At 47.4% G+C, this 14,431-nt stretch overlaps 1 protein-coding gene across 3 annotated transcripts in view; it reads left to right on the top strand.

Annotated features, from left to right (window-relative positions):
* LDLRAD3 (low density lipoprotein receptor class A domain containing 3) overlaps positions 1-14,431 on the top strand; it is a 224,824-nt gene that overhangs the window by 87,073 nt on the left and 123,320 nt on the right. Inside the window, exon 2 of one of the 3 annotated variants that reach the window (XM_064492447.1) lies at positions 8,366-8,430. The exons of the other annotated variants lie outside the window; for them this stretch is intronic. Coding sequence (XP_064348517.1) covers positions 8,366-8,430 — 65 coding nt within the window. The remainder of the gene's footprint in view (positions 1-8,365; positions 8,431-14,431) is intronic. 3 annotated transcript variants of the gene reach the window in all.

Raw genomic sequence — 14,431 nt, 5'->3', positions numbered from 1 at the left:
AGAGGTTTGGTGCCGCGGGTGGTTGGTGCCAGGGACACCACTGCTCTGAGCATCAGCGGTGACCAGTGAACATCCGCTTGCCGTCCCCAGGCAGCAGAGTGGACCTGTCTTCGGTTGCAGACAGTTTCCAGGCCCTCTGTCTCCCTCCAGTGCTGTTGACCTTGCCCAGGGGGCGTGTGCTGCTAGGAGCCAGGCTTTTGCAGTTCCCGCAGGGGCTGGGGCTGCCTGGAATGGTTGATTCCCCTCCTAGAAGTCGTGCATCCCTCTTTAAAACAGTCGCCCTACAGCTAGCGGTCAGCCACACCCTCGGTCATGGCCCTGGACGGGGTTCCTGTAGAGCCCTTCAGGGCCACACACTCCCATTGCTCTGCTGGGCAATTTCAGAAAACAGCCCGCGGATGGTATAATCATGCTCCGGTACAAACCAAACCTTGGCAAGTATGAACGATGAAAACAATACGTATGTGGGACGCGCGCTGCCCGTGCCTTCTCTTTAATGTCCCAGTTCTCGTGCCAGGTTTCCCCTGCGTGTTCTGCATTTCAAAAATATTTTGTTTTCCATTCCAGACAGTGGGAGGACAAAGGCAGATTTGTTTCATCACTTAATGTGCTAATTCTGCCAGGCTTTTTCTCCCACCGATTAGCAGTCCTCCTGAAAGTGTTGTATTGAAGGCTGGCCTTTAGGAAGATTACAGAGGAGCAGGACCGTATCTCCCCGGTCTGTGTATGGCTGCAGAGGACACGAGTAACATCACAACACAACAAACACTTTAGAAAACTAAACGGTGCTTCTGTGAGCGGCTTCTAGGGTCGTCTGGCGTGCCGCAGCTGAGCAGGATAGTGGGGCAGACCTGATTTTGTTCTTGACCCTGGGTGAAACTTAGGGCATGTGATTTTACTTTTCCGAGCCTTCCTTTCCTTCTGAGTAGAAACCTGCCCTCTGGCATCTGCCTAGAGGTGTTAGTTATTTACGGATTGACATCACCCAGTTTTTTTTACTTCCCTTCTGATGGAAGTATAGAACTGGAAGAGCAGCAGAGGCTGCTCCTTAGGAAGAATGAAGATGGATGGATGGATCAATGTGTGTATATATGGATGGATGGGTAGATTGTTGTCTAAAGACAGAGACCTCTTGTTTTATACCTGCATCCCTGCCCAGAAGCTTTCCCACCCTCCACCCCAGGCTAGGTAGATTCGCCTTGTCCCTGTTCCCTTACACTTGTGAACAAGCAGATACAGTAAAGAGCATTAGGTACCATCTTCCAGGTGACACTAGAAGCTTCAGAACAGCCAGGAAAGGCCCTGCATACATCTTGATCATGTTATCTCCATACCAAACCATGTCAGCTCCTGGCACAGGAAGGATGCTCAGTACACATTTTTGAATGAACCAGTGAGAGAATCATGACTCTTTATAAGGATGTGTGATGGCAGATCCTTGCTTGTCTTCTTGTATCCCTCTCACACTGCTGCTCCCCCAGAGCTGGTTTTCCCTTACCAGGGAGCCAGATGGGAATGCTCAGCAGGAACAGGATTCTTCCCACCAGTAACACGCACATGCACACACATGTACATTCACACGCACGTACGTGCACACACAGTCTCTCCCTCAGGACATTTAAAGGGGTCACCTGACGGGTTTGCTTTAACAGCCTGACCTCCTCTCCTTTTCTGAGTCCCCCATCCTAATACTTCCTTGTTAATGAGTCATTCTTCTGAGGGTATATTCCTCCAGGCACTTTCTCTTCTCTCTGGGTCCCAAGGGATGTGGCCTTGGACTTCCTTAGCTGCAGTTTTCTCCTCTAGAGGAGGGGAGGAAGGGCCCCACGTAGGGGGAGTGCCCGGCACGGGGGTTGGTGCAGGGTGAGGGCTCAGTAGACGCTGCCTTGAGTTTGTTTTAATCCTTAGTAATAGGGAATATGAGTAGTAACAGCAGACCTCCAGCGGCTCCCAGGTCGCCCATGGAAACAGCTGAGACTCGGAAGTATCTCTGGCCTGGCCTCTCCCTCCGTCCCCTCCCCAGCTTCCCTGTCTCACACCCCTGTGCCTTTGCACATGCTTCTTCCCTCTGTGCCTCTGTCCTCCTGGCACAGCCTTGGAGCCTCTAAGGAGGCCCCCCTCCAGGAGCAAAGGGCCGTGTCTTCCTTTGTAATTCTGCTCAGTCTCAGGGCTCTTCTGACGCATGAGCCTTGCTGTACCAGCTTGACATGCTTTTCTGTCTGTGTCCTCCTCGGACTCTTTCAGTCAAGGCTGCATCCCTGGCGCTGGGTACGGCTGATGCTCACTGTGACTGACACTCGTTGTGGAGTGAGTGAGTGTTTGAGTGACAGTGGAATCCAGAGCAGGCCTGCTGGTGTGGAGGGCAAGCCCTGGGACTGCGTGAGATTATGGACAGAGACTTAGGAGTCACCCTTGGGGCCTCTCTTGGTAAAGAACTGCCTCTTCTCCCTAATCTAGTCCATCCTCAAGCCTGGTCAGCTCTACCCCTAAAGCGGGAGATCTCAACCAGGGGTGATTTTGACCCCCAGGGTCATTTGGCAATGTCCGGGGGCATTTTTGACTGTCACAGCTGGGAGTGCTCCTGGCATCTAGTGGTTGGAGGCCAGGGATGCTGTGAAATGTCCTTCCGTGCACAGGACAGCCCACCTACCCCTACTCCAAAGAATTCTCCAGCCCAAATGTCAGTAGTGCCGAGATTACAACATCCCGGCCTACAGGGTTCTGGGTCCATTCATGGCTCTCCGTCCTCCCCACTCCAGCATGAGGTCAAGGCACCCTTGTCACCCCCTAGGATGGTCTTCCTGGCTTTGCCTCCACGCCCTCCATCCATTCTCCACCAGGCAGCTGGGTGATCTTTTATAAAGACACATCAAATAAAATCACTCCCCTGGAACGCTTCCCATCACACTTGGGCTCGAACCCCGACTCCTTAGCCAGGCCGAGGAGGCCCTCCCTGACCTGCCTCCTGCTTTCGCCCACCCCGCCAGCACTCTGCTCTGGCCCAACCCTGCCACCCTTCTTTCTGTTCCCTGTTTCCAGGTGTGTCCTGGAGATGGGCTCTCTGCCCGAGATGCTCTCCCCTCATCTCTGCTCGGCTGGCTTCTTCTGTCATTGAGATTTCACTGTAACTGATTCTGCCTGATGACGCAGACTAACCACAGTGCCTCACTGTCACGCTGTCTGACATCTCCACAGCGCTTGGCGCCTTCTGGTTTTAGTTGTTTGTTTTTTAGAGCTCCCCTGCCTGGTGCAGGGCTGTGTTCACCCCTGCTTAGAACAATGCCTGGCACATAATCAGTTATCACTGAACTGTGATGGGAGTAGGAGCAATAGGAATAGTTATACAGCGGAGCCTAAGCACTGCGCAGAGGGATTTACTCTGAATCCGCACATCATGTTCATTTTACAGATGAGAAAACTGAGGCACCAGAAGTTATATAACTTGTCGAAGATCACGTGTCTAGGAAGTGCAGAGCTGAGATTTGAACTTAAGGAGTCTGACTCCAGAATCTTAATTACGCCTCAGTACTCCACCACACTGCTTGTTGAGGAAATGAATGTGGAATACAGGTGATACATTCACACCCCTTCTTCCTGGGCTTGCGGCAGGAGGGCAGCCTTTGCAGGATTGGGATTTTGTCTAATCTGGCTTCAGATTTTGTGACTCTCTCTCATTTTGTGACTTATGTCTGGGTTATGAGGAGAGAGTACCCCCAAATCTTATAAATGGTCAGCTTTTAATGTTCTGGACCCTTCTCTCCACACTCACCACCAATCATGTTTCCTTCATTGTTTTGGCCACCAGGAAACTCATACTAACATTTGAGCCCTGTTGCTCAGAATCGTGTCCTATTTTATGAAACACGTTCTGTCTACTACCTTCTTTTCTTTTGCTTTCGCCCATAACATCCTGTTTTCTTCATTTTGATTTCTTTTCCTAAGCCAACTCAGTTTAAGAATTGAGATGGAGCAGAAACAGACAAATGTATATGGAAAGCATGTCCTTGGGCAAGTTACTTAATCTCTCTGATTCTCCGTGTGCTCTGTACAATGTTGGGAATCAGTCCTGCCTCCCTGGGTTTTGGTGGAGTGAAGATTGACTAAAGCCCACAAAAGCCCAGGGGCACATAGTGAACATTTCCTGTTTCTTCTTATTTACTTCCCTCACTTATAGTGAGTGTGAGGGAATCTCGTGCTAGTACCTGGCCCAGCAGAGGCGCTGGAAGGCACCGGATGGTTGAATGTCTTATCAGATCACTCCTATCCGCTACTAACCAGGGGGCTCCATTACAGAGACCCATGGCAACTGACAGGTGGTCATCTTGTCCTGTTTGGGGTGACTATTTCCACTATAGTAAAATGGGTTTTTGAGCAGCAGAAAGATACTAGGTCTAGTAGGTGGGAAAGACTCCACCACCGTGCAGTGGGCTTGTGTATAAAGTCTAGGCGGACAAATAGAAAGCATTTACTGGAAAGAAAATGAGTCAGGCTCCCAGGAACTTTTTATTACCATGGCAACAGGGTATTTAGCCAGTCCCGCTTTGGCTAGAGTGTACTGTAGTAGTGAGGAATGTCAACTGTTATGTCTCAATTGCTTATTAGCTCATAAATGGCCCCGTTTACATACTAATTGTTGCTGGAGAAAATAACCCTATTTTAAAATGACCCAGTCACTCATTTCTTGGTACTAAGCCACTTTGGGGCTTTAACTAACAAAAACAATAATTATAGCAATGAAGGCTCTTAGCCTTACTGGTGCCCCACAGCTTCTCATTTAATCCTCACAACCACATCGTAAGGTCATTTCATCATCCTATTTTACAGATGAGAGAGTTAAAGCCCAGGCTAGTTAGGTAACGCCCAAGGTCACAGTTCTGGGAAGGAGTGGAACCAAGATGTGGACCCCAGGTCTGTCTGATTCCAGATCCTTTATCCTTTACCATTAACACAGGGTTGTTTCTTTCTTTAAATTAGAAGAGGCAAAAATTCAAGAGTATTGACCTTTCCCTAGTACAGGGTTCTTCCACCTCAAAACCGTTGGCATTTTGGGCTAGATAGTTCTTTATTGTTTGTTGCGGGGAGGGCTGTCCCATGCGTGTAGCAGCACCCCTGGTCTGCCCGCTAGATGCCTGTAGTACCCACCCCTCACCTGCCGGTGTTGCCATACGTTGCCTGGGGAGCAAACCAGAAGAACTGGGGAGGAATTGAGCTAATTTAGTACCTCCTTGGAAAAGAGCAACTCTTCCACCTCTGACGTCACCAACCCTCCTAGATTTCAGGAGTTGTTAGGAAGTTTTGCTTCTTTATTTACTTGTACTCAGAGTGCTATGCCCCTCATGGCCAATATTTAATTTTAGAACATTTTCATCACCACCCCCAAAAAAACCTTCTGTTATTGATTTCTGATTTCATTCCACGGTGATTGGAGAACACGCGTGGTGTGGTCTCACTCCTCTTAAATGTACCGAGGTGTACACACATTGGCCTCACATTTGGGATTCCCTGGAGGATGTTTCGTGTGCACCTGAGAAGTGCATTCCCTGTTGCTGGCTGGAGAGTTGTGTGGACGCCTGAGGTCTGGTGGGTTTATTCAGTGTCCTTCGTGCCTCCTGATTCCTTGCTGATCCTCAGCCTTGTTATTTGGTCCATTATTGAAAGTAGGGTATTGAGTCTCCAACTCCTACTGTTTCACGTCTGTTTCTCCTTTCAATTCTGTCAGTTGTTGCTTCGTGTGTTTTGCAGCTGCTTTTAGGTGCATATATTATGTCTTCCTGATGGTTTGACCATTTCTTTGTCTATAGGAACATGTTTTGTCTTAAATTCTATTTATTTGTCTGATATTAATATAGTCACTCCAGCTCCCCTGATTTGGGGTAGGTTTTTTTTTTAAAGACCCTCCTAGGTTGTTCAAATGTGCAGTTGGGTTTGAGTGTCTCTGCTCTTAGAGGATAAATTAGAAGCTGAAAATTGATATTTTGCCTTTAAAGTCAGCCCACAGCTACCAAGAGGTGATATCTGTGGGATTATGTGAGTCCTGTGACTGGTGCTGAAAGCATCATAGAAACCTCTGGATGCCTCAGGGAAGACCTTTCCTGGAGCAGGATTTGTGGTGGGTTAAGTACTGTTTTTTTGGAAACGATTGTTTTCCAGTTACCTCACTGCAGACGAGAATGTTCTCTTGCTCAGCCTGTCAGAGCAGCCAGAGGCTGCCTCCCTCCCTCCTTGTCTGTGCTCTGTTGACATCACCCAACAGAGGATTGGGTTTCGGAGTGGAAGTCCTTTTGTCTGCAGGTATCACCACGTTTAATCCTTACATCACAGGCCTTTGTCTGGTGCTCTTTGCCGGCGTTGTAGTAACAATGGAGTCAGAATCTGAGCTCCCAGGTTCCTCTGTGGGTGTGGATGTGCAGGGGGGGGCCAGGTGAGAGGGACTGTTGGAGACACTTCTCGGAGGCTAGTCAGATGTGAGCTTCCTCTTCACAAGTCTGAAGTTAAAGGATATGCACAGAAATGAGGGTGTTTTAAGAAGGAAAACCTCCAAGTTTATCAGGGGCCCAGAGGGGGCGGGCGAGGGTGAAGGCTTTGAAAAGTAAAACCTTTTGGCAAAGATGACACTCCTTGTCCTGCAAGATGGAAGGTGATCTAGCATGAATTCTTTTTCGTTTTTATTCAAACCCGAAAACTATCTTTGATTCCTACATCTCTCCCACTTTTTCTCTCTTTTTTTTTACTTTCTCTTCTCGAGTCTTAGGAATTGTCCCTTGCTATCACCTTTCACGGAGCTGGAGGATGCCTTTTTTATAGTATTCTTTTTAAGGTGGAAATCTTTCTGTTCCATCCGTGTCTGCTCCACATCTGCTCTTAATCCCAGGGACCCTGATCCACTCTCAGGAAGTTGTTCCTCCAAGCGGTAGAAAGCCTCCAGAAGCTAAGTTATCTGACCTGCATTTATTTATTATCGTCTTAGAGCTTTTTTTTTCCTCTCAAGATTTGTCTCTAGAAGAATCAGTTGGGAATGTCTTGGTTTCCGCTTGTAGACTCTGGAATTTTCATTTCATTCATACGTGTGCACACAAACGTACCTTCATGCACTTACTATGTGCGTTATAAATAGCCAAAGTAAGTCACCTGAAAAAAACTTTAGTTTCTAAAATAATGTCCTAATCCCACACATGCTAACCTGTTTTGCCTTTTTTTCCCTGTCATTCTTAATAATAAAATTATTTTAAAGGGCAGTGGCAGGCACTTTGAATTCCCAGATCGCTTATAGTGTGTTTTTCCCTAAAAACCCAAAGAATATTACGGACTTGGCTCACTTCAGGTCCCTCGGGGCTTTGGGGGAGTGAGGGGGATATTTCCTTGACTTACAGAGCCCCATAATATCCTTGTGAGTCCATAAAAGTTATCTTTGTAAAAAACAAACCTGGAGAGGGAGTGTATAGCTCAGTGGTCGAGTGCATGCCTGGCATGTGTGAGGTCTCGGGTTCAATCCCCAGTACCTCCATTAGGGAAAAAAAAAAAAAGAATAAATAAACCTAATTACCACCCCCTCATACAAAAAAAAAACCCTGACACATCACTTTTTATGAAGATGCTGCTGGTTCACAGGATAAGTGTCCAGACTCCTGCCTGCATCTCTCGCAGCCTCACCTCCTGCCACGTTCCGTGTTCTGGTTGCTCTCTGACTCCTCCAGGTCTCCGTATAAACCACATCCTGTCACCGTTCAGGTCATTCGTTTTGCCTGGAATGCCCCCACCCTTGTTCTGGAATAGCGCTGCCTTGTGTGCTATGCTCCCTGGTCCCCAGGCTGCCTGAGCCGTGCTCTCTTTCTGAAGTTCGTCTTGCAGTCTGCCCATCCCCCACATATTTTTATTTGTTGAATATAGTTGATTTACAGGATTTCAGGTGTACAGCAAAGTGATTCAGTTATATATATATATATATATATATATATATATATATATATATATACACACACATATACATATATATATATCTGTTTCAGATTCTTTTATAGGTTATTACAAGGTATACAGTAGGCCCTTGTTGTTTATCTATTTTATATGTAGCAGTGTGTATCCATTCCCTGACATATTGATTAAGCATCCATTGCTGGGTAGAAACTGAAAATAATAGTAATAACTAATAACTATAATAATAATAGCTAATACTGTGTGATAATACTGTATAATACTGTATAACACTAAATACTACCTACTCTATTTTATAGTGTAATATCATGTACTAATAGCTAATATATAACATATACCGTAGCAGCTAATACAGCATGAACTCTCATACCTAATAGTATTTTCCAGAGAAAGCTCTAAGCAATTATTATCTTATCTCATTTAATCCCCACAGCATCTCAGTGAGGGAAGTACTGTTCGTATCACCATTTGCTAATACAGACATGGAGACGCAGAGAGGTGAGATGACTTTCAGTGCATCACGTGGCTAGTAAGTGGTCCCAAAGCACTTGGTTCGTTCGGTATTTGAACCCCGGCAGGCCGCCGTACAGCTCTACATTAAGTATAAGACAGTAGTGAAAGGCAGGTGTTTGTAAGAACTTACATAGCTCTTACTGCATCTCGTGGCAGTTACCTGTTTACTGTCCTTTTCTCCCGCTCTTCCGGGCCAGGGGTTCCTTAGCGAGGGGCTCCTTGCTGGCAGAAGTTGTGTTTGATTCTCTTTGCAGCCCTCACGCGTGGTCCGACGTGTACCATAGAGAGACTCTGAGCGCTGATGTTAATGGAACCAACACCTGAAAAAGTAAGGCCTTAGCTGGGGTAAACGTTCCTTTGATTTCCACCTGGTTTTTCTCAGGGCCATCCGTGTACGGGAGGAGAAGCCGTCTGTGGAGCCCTGAGCCGTGTTAGGGCAGGGAGGCTATTATCAGATCCCTACTAGGTGTCAAGCATTACGCCCTATTCTTTACACGCAGCAGCTCTTACTGAGGTCTGTGCTCTCCTGTGCCCCCTTTACCGATGGGGATCCTGAGGCCAGTGGAGGTGAAGTGACTCAGCTATTATGGGGCAGAACTGGGGATAGAAACTCAGACTCTCTACCCGAAGCCCTCCTCCCCTCTTAGCCCCAAGGCTACAGACTTCCTATTCTTGTTATAAAAGGGGAGATGTTTATAAAGAATTTTCTCGCAGAGCTCGTTCAACTAGATGCTTTCTGGCTCTATTCATACTCCTCTTACCTTGTGGTCTTTTGCTCTCTCCACCACCAATGTGTATCTCTCGAACAGCCAAGATGACATTTTAAGAAGAAATAATACATTGTGATATCTGATCAATAAAACAGTGGCGTCCTCTCCAGTAGTCGTGTGGAGTTGAGCTGCTGGATGGCAGAGGGCTGTTTTTCGGCTCAAGCAACAATGAATTTGCAAAGGCTTGGATTCCAGGCCTGGATTTGGCTTGCTGGGCTGTTTATCATCTGCTTTTGGACCATGTGAAAGGTTTCTCTCCCTCCCAGACTTCTTAGAGAATCCAGAGATATATTGCTTTTTAAAAGTCTGTTATTTTTATAAGGCTGTTTTGCTTTCTTGCCCTCCACCATGAAGTCATTTTTGACTTTTAAAAGGAACCATAGTTTGACTTTTACAAAGTGAACCAGGGGACTGAATATAGTAGCGACTTCAGATCCATTGCTTTTTGCAAAGTTTTTAGCCAGCAGTGGCTGTGTGTGGGTTTTCACACTGGGGGTGTGTGTGTGTGTGTTGATTCCAATTCTGTGAATTTTATAATTTGATTTTCCCCCCTGATTTATGCTTTAGCGTAGCGCTTACAATTTGCACATCTTTAGCGTGAGCGGAATGACATCTAGCTTATAGCACATTTCTTAGGGGAAATAGGGGTTTTAGTTGTTTTAATTAAAGAAAAGATACTGGGTACTCTTACTGATACGAGAAGCAAGTTCAAATTGACCGCCTTTCATGTCTTCCCTTACCACATCGTTCCTGCCTCCGAGCCTTTGCACGTGCTATTCCCGCTTCTGGGAACTGTCTTCTCTCCACAATCCCACCAGCTACCGTGGTGTAGCCAACTTCTTTGGTGTATCCTCGTTCTTTGAAGTATGACACAGTTTGTGAGTTAGTATTAGTGGAATGAGGGGTCTCTGCGGAGGCTGACTTTCCTCTGAGAAGGCTTTTCTGACATCAACCTCCTCCCCAATTTGAGATTAGGTGTCCTCTAGCTCCCCCACCTGAGCACTCGTGGCACTGCACGCGGAGGCTCAGTTACCTGTCTGTATCTTCTTTGTGAGTTAGGGAGCACTTTCTCAGTGCCTGACAGAGAGTAGGATGCTCAGAAATATTTTGTTCTTTGCCAGGAGACGGCAGCAAAAAAAAAAAAAAACTGTTGGCCGCTTTAACCCTGTTTCGTATTGTGCACAGGTACAGTGTAAATCCTTAAAAAGTGGACAGATCCGGTTAAGAGTTTTGAAGTTCTAAAAGGGCCTGTTTGCTAGAACAGCAACCATCTGAATGTGAGTCCACAGCTTTTTGTGGAAAGCAGAGTTATTTTTGTATCTGGCATTTGAACAGGGGAAGAAGAGAGAAACTATTGAAATGGGGCAAGAGCACAAAGAGGTTTGTGGTTTCCTTGTGGGTATTCTTCACATGGTAATTACACCATCTGGGATGTGAGTGTTAAACTTGACTCGAGGGAGCAGTGGTCAGAGCAGACCCCACACTGGCCCTGTAGCCAGAATTCTTGGAGGAGCCGCTGGTCTGTGCAGTGGCAACGTTGGGAAGAGAGAGGAGTGGTGAGGTCATTTGCTCTCTGGGCATAGACATAGGTAGAATCTGTGCAAAAAGGGTGTTCACATTTGAGTATCCATTGGAATTCACTGTAGGCTTAATAAAAATGCAGATTTCTCTAGAGGAGGGGCCCAGGAATCTGCATTTTCACAAGCATCCCTGGCGATCACTAGGTGGATTGCTGACCCGCTCTTCATGAAACTGCTTTACAAGGTGAGAAATTCTGGAGGAATACTGACAAATGTGACAGCCCTTGGAGCGAGAAGCTGTCCTTTGTTGGGGCCCTTAGACAGAGGGAGAGTGCATCCTGGAAAAGTCAGCTCAAGGAGCAGCTCCTGGAAGGAGGGACACTTTGCATTAGCCTGAGATTAGTGTAACCCAGGGAAACCAGTTCCAGCAAAGATGGATGCTCTGCGCCCAGTGCCAATTTGAAGAGATAAAAAGAAGAGTCATGGTTTCCTTGACTGCACAGGAATGTCCCCTACTTTGCAGAGTAATGAAATACCCAGATGTTAAAATGAAGAGAGACGGGAGATAGATGGAGAATAATAGCGCACCGGCAGCAGTGAAGGACCAACGTAACACACACACAGGGGAACCTTGGGGTGTTCTCAGCCTGTGCGCCTCTGGGAATATCACTGCCAGCAGGGGAGAATCAGCCCTCCTCGGACGGTCCAGAGCTGAAGGCGTTTCCTGTAGCCGTCTGTGGCCAGAAGACAGTACCAGTTCCTCAGGGAGGAGGCAGTCGATGATCAAAAGGATGCCCAAATATGAAATATGCATATCCTTTGACCTAGCGGTTGTACCTTAAAGAGATATTGTACAAGTGGGGAAAGTAATACATGCATCTGGAATGTGCACTGTTTACTGAAAACACCCCAAATATCCATCAGTAATGGGACTTATGGGTACAAAAGATGCAGTAAAATTACCCTTAGCCATTAAAAGTGATGGTGTGGACCTGAGGTCATCAACATGAAGAGACGTCACACTATATTAAGTGACAAAAGCAGGTTTCAGAATAGCATAGTATCTTATGGGTGCATTGAAGCAAAACTGTATGCTTAGGTTTCTATGGATTAATTCAGGCAGTAATTATTGAGTCATCTGTGTGCCAGGCACTTTTTGGGGCCATTGGAGGCGGAGCAACAAACAAGATGATGGTCCTTTCCTAGTTGGAAATGAAGTGCTTGGAAGCAGCAGCATGGACATCCCCTGGGAGCGGGTTAGGAATGCAGAGTCCCAGGCTGCAGGCCAGACCTGCTGCATTTTAATGAGGTCCTGGGGCTGTCCATTTGCACACGGTGGTTTGAGAGACCGTGCTTCTGGGGCTTGTTTACCAAAGTAGCCACAGTGGATTTCCCTGGCTGGCAGCAATTTGGGGTAATTTTTGCATTGCCTTTGTTTCTCATTGTTTGAATTTTTTTCACAGTGAGCTGTCTTGAGTTTATAAAGCAAGGATGTTAAATTTGCAGAAGAGCCGAAGGCTCCTGCTTTTGGCTCTGTGGACTGTTTCGGGCATACACTGGCAGGATCCTGGAGCAGGAATCTGAGGAGGGTAGAGGGTGGAGGTGGCTGCTGTGGCTCGTTTGGGCAACCACAGAAGTCCGAATACCCACAGCTGTGGCTGGAGCTGTAGCCACAGCCTGAGAGATGCTGCAGGTCTGATGAGCTGAGGTCTGGCTGAACAGAGAGGCTCTGACATTGCAACCCCTGCCTGACTCTTTTGTGTCCTTACTATGTGGGAGACTCTGGGCCAGCGGCCATCGACAGCAGCCCAGGCTGCAGTATCCATCATCCCCCAGGACCAGTGGGCATCCCTGAGCCCTTCCTGGGCAGACTGGGAAGCATAGACATGATGCCTGATGAAAAGCATTTATATCCAAGGCTTGAGAAGTTCTGGCCATGTGGAAGGGGGACTTTCAGTGTCCTGAGCCCTTTCCTTGGGGTCTCTCCTGAGTCTGATCCCTGATGAAGGGTTTGGCAGGGTATGGCCCTACAGCACCCTGCATAAAGCATAGTGTAGTTGAAAGAATGTTGACCCAGGGGCATGAGAACTGGATTCCAGACCAGTCTGATCCTAAATTAACCATGTGACTTTGGGCAAGTCCCAAACTGCCTGCCTCCTTGGACCTCAGTTTTCTCATCTGTGAAATGTGAGAATTAGTTACTGAGTGAAGCCGTGTGGACTACCGGCTGTGCTCCAGATGTTCTGCAAAGAGCAGGTCTTTGTTCTGAGGGTGTCACAACCTGGTGACACGGGACGTCTTTGGTTCTCCTCTCGTTCTGACATGATTCCCAAATATTGTTCCACGGACTGTGTCCTTCCTGCGTTTTGGATGATAAAGCAGCTTTTCGTTGAGGGCGATAGTGAGTAGAGGTGATTGCTGATTTATTTATGTCCTTGCTGGTTAAAAAAAAAAAAAACGAAAGAGACTTGGCAATTGTGTTAGTCCTTCCTCCACTCCCATCTAGTTTCAAAAAATGCTTAATTTTACTGACCCATGAAATCCAGAACTGTGACAACCAGGCTCTGAGGAGAGGGAGGACTCGGATCAGGAAGTAACCCCCCTTCCCCCCAGAGAGCCCTGAGCCCTGTCTTGCTGCAGGTGAAGCTGCTGCTTTGAAAAGTTTATGGAGCAGGTAGGTCCTGGAAGAGTGATGGATTCCAGTGTCCGGTGGAACAGACTCACGCTGCCTTTGTCAGCGTGGTTTTAGATATGGAGTCTTCTACCTTCTGCCAGGGGCTGCTGAATTTCATGCTGATATCTCCCCTTCGTGGAAATGGGGGCGAGCTGGGGATAATCAGACTTTGTCCAGGACCCCCGCATCCCCGCCCGAGCCCCACAGCTGGGCATGCAGGCAGGGAGCAGCCGACAGCTGCGGTCGGCAGCCGGCTCCTCTCTGAGCCTCTGCCAGGCGCTCGGCTGGCCGCCTGTGATCTGCCTCGCGGTTGCCTGAGCAGGCATCTGCCGGGTAGATGTAAATCATAACAGGACAGGCGCCCAGACAGAGACAGCAACTGAGCATCACTGACAGGGCTGGAAGTCTCGTTAGTGATTCCTGAGGAGGGTGCAGGGCCAGGGCCAAAGAGCTGCTTAATTGAATGACAGCTAATTCATTTGTAATTATTCGTATTCTCTTCTTCTTTCTCATAAAGTCTAGTCCTTTGGAGCTAAACTGGGCCTTAGAAGTATCTAAGGAGGCAGTAGATTGAGCGAGTCAGGTTTGAGCCCCGACTCTGTTAATCAGCAGTGTCAGGCTCCTTCACTTCTGGACCTCAGTTTTCTTACCTGTAAAATGGGTTTTTGTGAGCAGTAAATGAGATGATCACTGTGAAACACAGGGCACAATGCTCAGCCCATACTGAGCATTCAGTGAATGATTACCCAGCCCCACTCTCTCCTTTTATAGGCTCACTTGTATATTCGGCAGGTATTAGGTACCCGTGGTGGGCACTGTGTAATGCAGCTCCTACGAGAGTGGGCATGAAAGTATTCAAGTGATTGTGTGTTCATCAGTCAATCAGCAGAACACAAAGCCGGTGACCTCCCTCCTATGAAGGAAAAGAAAGAAGCAGCGTAAGGGTTAGAGTGCTGGATGTGGGAGTCGAGGTTTCCACTGTAGACAGTGCCCTGGTTAAGGAGACCTAAATAAAGTGAGCC

The sequence above is a fragment of the Camelus dromedarius genome, chromosome 12 (assembly GCF_036321535.1).
Source record: "Camelus dromedarius isolate mCamDro1 chromosome 12, mCamDro1.pat, whole genome shotgun sequence".
In the NCBI taxonomy this organism is placed as follows: domain Eukaryota; kingdom Metazoa; phylum Chordata; class Mammalia; order Artiodactyla; family Camelidae; genus Camelus; species Camelus dromedarius.
The sequence above is the reverse complement of the archived record's forward strand: the minus strand, read 5'-3'. Positions and strand labels throughout refer to the sequence as shown.